General features: G+C 36.9%; 2 protein-coding genes across 2 annotated transcripts in view; both read right to left on the reverse strand.

Moving 5' to 3' along the window:
* Window positions 1-6,488, reverse strand: part of hoxd3 (homeobox D3) — a 16,595-nt gene extending 10,107 nt beyond the window's left edge. Inside the window, exon 1 of the mRNA XM_015376286.1 lies at window positions 6,366-6,488. The gene's annotated coding sequence lies outside the window, so the exon portion shown is untranslated. The remainder of the gene's footprint in view (window positions 1-6,365) is intronic.
* On the reverse strand, window positions 1,493-3,314 carry hoxd4 (homeobox D4). The gene is made up of 2 exons (XM_015376290.1): window positions 2,680-3,314; window positions 1,493-2,271 (listed from the first exon to the last, which is right to left on the reverse strand). The coding sequence occupies exons 1-2, from the start codon at window positions 3,077-3,079 to the stop codon at window positions 1,973-1,975; spliced, it is 699 nt and encodes a 232-aa protein (XP_015231776.1). The 5' UTR covers window positions 3,080-3,314; the 3' UTR covers window positions 1,493-1,972.
* Window positions 6,489-7,031: the final 543 nt, after the last annotated feature.

The raw sequence follows: 7,031 nt of genomic DNA on the forward strand, positions 1-7,031 counted from the left end.
ATATATATATATATATATATATATATATATATATATATATATGAATCAATCCTCTTTTCATGTAAAAACAGAGCTTTCCCCTAATGCGAACAGATGAAACATTGTTGTTTGTGAAAGTCACATTTTATAAGGACAGAAGGCTTTATAAACCCATGCAGTGCGCATTTGCCCCATTTGTAAGTATTTTCTGAAAGCCTCCATGTGTTTAGCCTCAAGGGGTGATCTTCTTGCGAGAACGTGTATACACACAAATTATATATATATATATATATATATATATATATATATATATATATATATATATATATATAAATGTGTGTCAGAATGAGCTGACAGATTTTAAATAGCCCTTTTATTTTGAATGAATTATCTCCCAATCTGCGTTATGTTTCATTGCCGGGTGAAGGAAATAAATAAATATAAGAAAAAACTTATTTTGCCAATATTCAAACTAATAATCAGTAGAAATCTTTATTATTTATATAATTCTTACATCTCAAAGCACCGTACAAAGTAAAAAGCATTTACAAAAATAAAAATTGAGGGAAAGAATTGCATATTGACAAATGCAGGAAGACAAATACAAATCAGAGCCTCCTTAGGCAGGGGAGGGGTAATATAAATACTGTTAAAACACGTGTAAAACTGCGGAATTCACTGGCTCTTTACTGTGAATGAGCTTTAGCTTCTTCTTTTTTTTTTTAGGCAGTCTGACAGGCTTTTTCTCCTCCAAACTGAAGTAGCGCCTGGGAGAGAAAATGTTGCCTGTCCGGCGGGTCAGGAGGTGCTGGGGTCAGTCCTTGCGGCTGAAATGTGTCCCCTGCATGAACCTGGTTTAGCTGCTTTTGTCGATCTTCGGCTGAAATACCTTTTCAGTTCTCTGTTCAGAAAGACTTAAGAAAAGAGACCTCCTCGCACTGGGAAAACGATTGCCCTTTTCTTGTTGTTGTTCGAGCACAATGACGGCCTAAAACAAGAAATATTTGCCCCGATGAGTGACCTGAAAGCGCTCCCTTCTTCCACTCGGTTGGTTTGGTGTTACCAAAAAAAAATTATCATATTTTTGATCGAAAGTTTGCAGAAAGACATGCTAAAATGAGCAAAACCTACTAATTTTTATATAAAAAAGAAACTTTTTAACGAAATTTTTGAGTAAACGCGTGTGCTTTGCGAAGATTTACATTTTCTTCATCAAATAAATAAGTAATAATCAAGGAAAAATAGACATACATTCCTAATATTCAGGATTTGGGAGTTTCTAAAAAAGAAATGCAATTTTGGTGCCATGCAAGAACGAATAATCTTTCATGTGAGAGAGAGTTTTCTGAAAATGTACACTGTTTACAAAGATGTCAAGGGAGATTTATAAGGGCACTCGGAATCCTTTCCGCGCAGGAATGTCTTAGGTCTGGGAATAATATATGAGCTAAGATAATTTTTTACAAAATAAGTTAAACAAACAAGTTACAGAATGAAAAATATTTTTTTTTCCTTTTTTTTTTTTTTGCAAAGAAAGTTCTACGAGTGTTTATGCAAATAACGCTTCCTTCAAGTACCTATATTGTGCGTTTTGTGGGATGAAAAAGAAAAGATAAAAAGCGAGGGTCTTGCCTCATTGATGTAAAATAAGAAAACAGAAAAAAGGAAACACTGAAATTTATGTAAGAGGAAACATTTGGCCTATATTCGTGAAATTAAACATTAAATAAATCATTATAGGCCCAATACAAATATAAAAAAAACATTATTTTCTGACTGTGATGAAATTAAATATAAGCAAGAAATATTTCCAACCTCTCAGTAAAAGAAAACGATTGGTTTTCTGATTCATTCTTGGGTCAAAATTGCTGGAATCAATTTTGTTAAATAAAAAAAAATGCACAAACGACACCAGTCCATGCAAAAGTCGAAATGCAGCTTTTGTCTTTGTTTATGTACAAAATATGTGTCCTGAAACCTCCTCCTATGTCCTTTATAACGCTGTTATATCAGTCTGGTTGTCCTTCTGATGGTTTTGCAAATGGCCAGAGGCCGGCGCGGATCTGCCTTTGGTGTTGGGAAGCTTGTGGTCCTTCTTCCACTTCATCCGTCGGTTCTGGAACCAGATTTTTATCTGTCTCTCGGACAGACAGAGTGTGTGGGCAATCTCGATCCGCCGCCGTCTGGTCAAATAGCGATTAAAGTGGAACTCCTTCTCCAGCTCCAAGACCTGCTGCCGAGTATATGCGGTTCTGGAGCGTTTGGGCTCTGATCCCGTGTAGTCGGGGTTCACTGGTTTGGAAAACAACAAGAAGAGGAAGGAGGAGAGAATAAATCAAGAGTTACCGCATGTCACCAACTGAAGCATGCAGGCAAAAAAGAAACAAAAAACAACAACAAACAAAACAAAGAAAGTAGCTGTTGTCAGTGCGCAAAAAAATCCATAAAAGAGTGTAAAACGCAAAAATAAGAAGCCCATTGATTAGTTTAAAAGAAGAAAAAACCTTTAAAACATTTCTTCCTCAGATACATGCACTGGTGGCCAGTATGTGCCCTCTGAAGCTTTCTGTGGCCTATTTCCTCAGCTATAAAAATTTATGACTAGTGTAATTGTCTAGGCCTTTGAAAGACGCCCATAAATATTACATTAAATGACTTCCTATAACTACCAACAGGGAAAAACAGGAAAGTAAATCTTACCAGTAGTTACATGAACTTTCTTCATCCAAGGGTAAACTACTGCAGGTTGCTTGGCTTGGATCCCATTCTGATTCTTTGCGTTTTGCTGCAGCCCACAAGTCCGAGGTCCGGTGTTTTGGACTGGGGGCCCTTGCTCAGTCTGTGCCCCAAAGTGGGCCGTGTGCCCGGGATGACCCCGGGGCTGCACCGCGGAGTCCGACACGGGGCTGCAGTTGAACGGCTGCTCTGTGTAGTTTGATCGCGGATAGAGGATCCCTGGGTGCTGGAAGTCCGCGTCCTGCGCCGGGCTATAGAAGTCCGAGCCCTGCTCAGGTATATAGTTGTTCTGCGAGTATTCCTCGCAGGGAGGAAATTTGGGATCCACATACTTAGAGTTCACCATATACGAACTCATGGCCATTAATTTCTGAAGGTAGAAAATACTAATTTTTCTCGAGTTGTCTTTTTTTCCTCTCCTCCATAGAGCCCTCCTACTTGGTGTCAACTGAATAAAGTTAGCGAACCATGTGACCAGAGCGGCCAATGGAGGTGATGCGGGTCCAAACACGAGTAAACATACAACTAAATGGGATCTTGCCTAAATGAAGACACACCTAGATAAGACTCGTCAGAATAAACAAACATCTAAAACTGCTGCTTTAGTGAGTAAGCAATACCAAAAGTTGAAATGCACACAAAACAACAACAACAACAATAAAAAAATAAAATAAAAATGTAAACCATTTGCACAATTAAGAGAACATTTGCACAGAATTATTTAGAAATATCTTGCAGGTTTAAGTTTTACAAAAGCAGATATATAAAAGATAGAAAAGTTACTTGAAAGCATGGTGTTCAACAGAGGGACCAACAAAAGCTACAAAAAGCCCCTTGGCATAAAAGCAGTGAAATAATGACCAGGGACAATTGATGGACAGTGGCTTTGTCATGAAGGGGTCATCCAAAAGTTACACCAATCTCATCCCTTCATCTGCCCCTGTCTTTCTCTTTTTAAACCGTCTTGGGAGCCTATTGGGCAGCAGCAACAGCAGCAGCACTCCTCTGCAAATCAATAATGTGGAGACACAAGAGCCAAAAGCCACAGCTGGAGCGGGCTGAAGCTTCTTTTTACTTAATGCATTTGGATTCTCATTCCAAAAAAAGAAACAGCAACCTCAAAAACAGACACTTTCCTGATCAAATTATTCACTCTCACCAGAATCCCATTGAGTTTCTGTGAGTAATGTGTTGTTAAGATTTACTAGGACTTTTACTGTAACAATACTTTGGGCCTCAGAAGCCCATAACTCAGGGTTTTGAAGGTTTTTCATCGACCATATACTCCCCTAGAAACGAATCTGTGAATCTGGTTCCATCACACAAATTCGGTTCTACAGGGTATATATAGACGACGGGAAGTGACACTCTCCAAGGCATCAGTGTTTCACATGCACAGCAGTAAGTACCCCATAAGATAAGATAAGATAAGATAAGATAAGATAAGATAAGATAAGATAAGATAAGATAAGATAAGATAAGATAAGATGAAATAAAATAAGATAAAAAAGGCGTACAATGCAACATTTGAAAACCTATGCAAACCCAAATAACTTTTTAAGTGCCTTTTACATTGGATGTGCAAATAAAAAAATTGGCATTCCTAAGAAAAAGCAGAATAAAACCCTATAATATTATCTAATTGATAGATGACACATATCATTCCAATTTTGACTATATGCATTAACCCTTATGCATGTTTTCATCAAACCAAAGTGTTTAAATCTATCAACTAACATTGGAAATTAAGAAGAATCTATATATATATATATATATATATATATATATATATATATATATATATATATATATAGTGCAGGTGTTTTTGAGTATTGTGCAGATGACGGAAAAGGTTAAAAGTTATAAAACATTTGCAATTTAAAATCTTTAATTTACTGTTACTGTTCTATAAAAAATCCTAAATTTTAGGTGAGATTGAATAAATAAATGAAATTGTAGATACAGAAAATAAAAAAATAAATAAATAAAAAAATAAATAAATAAATAAAGCTCTAAGGCATAAATATAAAAAACATACTTCATCACTGTTCTTATCCCCTTCAAAAAGCCCAAGTTCATCCCCATAAACAACCATCCCACCAACGAATAGAGACTAAAAAACGTTCTAAATATCTGAGGGGTCGTTAAAATCTTCCAAACTTCTAAATATAGGACTTCACTTAAAGCTTTTGTCAAACAGTTCAGCACCACTTTGGGCGCATGAGCAGATAACCCCCAGACGCTTCGTGTGGCTGCTGGATGATCTTGAGGCTCTTATCACCGACTGGCCGAAAGATGAGGCTAAAGGCCAGCAGGGTCAACCAGAATCATTTACAAAACTATCAAAAACTTTAATTATTTTTGCTGCTGCTGACAGCTCAAAAGGGTGCAAAAGTTTACCAAATCCTCCCTAGCTGATACCCCAAAGCAGCCAGCGGCGTACCACGGCGAGAGGCCTGCACTGGATTTAAATTACTTCAATTCTGGATTTTAATTACTTTAATTTAAATCCAGTACTTCACAAATTAGATACAACGGAGAAAATGTGTTTTTAAAGATATTTTGCATCAAACCGACGATTTAAATAGTTAAAGGATAACAATAATAATAATAATAATTTAAAAAAGCAATAATCCAAATAAACGTTGGGTACTTAGAGGGAGGATTCTTGGATCGAAAATCGAGAAAAAAATTACATTTACAATTAGACTATAAAGATTGGATCACAATCATAATCAAACAAATGAATAAAAAGATAGATAGATGACTAAAGACGTCCGGAATTAAGCACATTATTCACTGCAAAACGTTTAATTTAATAAAACTTATTATTAGTGTTTTTGTGCGTTGAGGGGTTAATTCATAAGGCCTTAATATAACCGAAGTAAGCCTAAAAAAAAAAAAAAAATAAATAAACATTTTAAAGAACTTTCTGCCAACGAGTTCCATGTTTTACACATTAATGTAACTGAGAAAACAAAAGAAGAATTGGGGACCTTATCTGTTTTAGTCTTTTTCATTTAGGACAACAATTAATGTATGTGCGGCAGCTATAATATGGGAAATATAAAAAGTTCCTTTCCTACTTCGGGTTATAATATAAGACGCCCTGACCTGCCTTTCACCTTCCCTGCTAGTCGTCCAGACGGGTCAAAGCCGAGAGTCACAACAATAGAAATGATAAAGTCAGCATTTCCTGCTGCTTGACCAAAAGCCAGCCTATCTGAGAAGCCTTTCTTTTAATCTGAAACCATATTCTGATAGAGCACGGTCAGACAGCTATTCTCTCAAACAAATATTGAATTGACTGTAAATAACAGAAAACAAATCCAAACCTGTTTTTGAGCTGTCTAAAAGCTAAAAAAAAATCTAAAACAGCAGCCATATTAAGTCAAAAATAGGATTGTCAGATGTTTTTGCATTTTTGAAGACAAACAGAAAACAAGGTGAAAAATCAAAGCATATTGTTTAGCCAGGCCTCTTGTTTACGCAGAGTAATAACATTAAGCTCAACTCCCACACATCAACGAGTTGCGGCGTTAGCTCCCAGCCCCGTGCAAATCCAGCTTTTACAGACAGGAAACGGTTCAGCCTGAGCATTACGCATGTGACATCACACGCCCATAGCACAATGATAAAACAGAGCTTACCATAGAGACTGGAACACATGGTGCACCCTGCGCCAAAAACACATCCACAGTGGAGGAAAAAAAGGATAAAATTCAAGCCGGTGGAGCTCCCTTCTTTGTATGTCATTGGGAACACTATTCCAGCCCATCTGGACGCGCTCACTAATACACAATGAGAATTATATTTTGGCTTGTCAAGTCCCAGGCCATAAAACAAACTTTAATGGCGTCACGTGCTTTCTCACAGCCATTCACGACGCTGCGCGGGCCCATAAATAACCCTCAAAGTTGCACTTGCTCAATAATGCAGATTGCATTAATGCTCCCTGCAGGAGGGAAGAATGAGCAGAAATGGAGAAGCTGATTAGAGAGAGAAAAGTATTTGGCTGCATTACTTAAATTTACATTCTTAAATATTTATCAGTGTTATTAATAACGATGCAAACAGATATGTGCAAAATTATTTGATTTAATAACATAGGGTTGTTTATTCCTAATTTTAGCTTACATCTGTACTTAAAGCTTTTGACCTTTAATTTCCTTCTTAGCAGTGTCTCAAGTGCATTTATCTCCCAAGTGCGCTTGCCAAAAGACTGATGTCATTTATTCTTCCACCAATCCCTGACTGCAGCCAGCCTTTGCTCCTCCTACACTGGCTGAACAAATACAGGAACTCTGAAAAGATTT

The sequence above is a fragment of the Cyprinodon variegatus genome, unplaced genomic scaffold (assembly GCF_000732505.1).
Source record: "Cyprinodon variegatus isolate N-32 unplaced genomic scaffold, C_variegatus-1.0 Scaffold132, whole genome shotgun sequence".
Lineage (NCBI taxonomy): Eukaryota > Metazoa > Chordata > Actinopteri > Cyprinodontiformes > Cyprinodontidae > Cyprinodon > Cyprinodon variegatus.

Coding starts and splice junctions, on each gene's coding strand:
- hoxd4 (XM_015376290.1), bottom strand. CDS start 3,079: ATGGCCATGAGTTCGTATATGGTGAACTCTAAGTATGTGGATCCCAAA. Junction 2,272..2,679: donor GAAAGTTCATGTAACTACTG/GTAAGATTTACT, acceptor TTTCCAAACCAG/TGAACCCCGACTACACGGGA.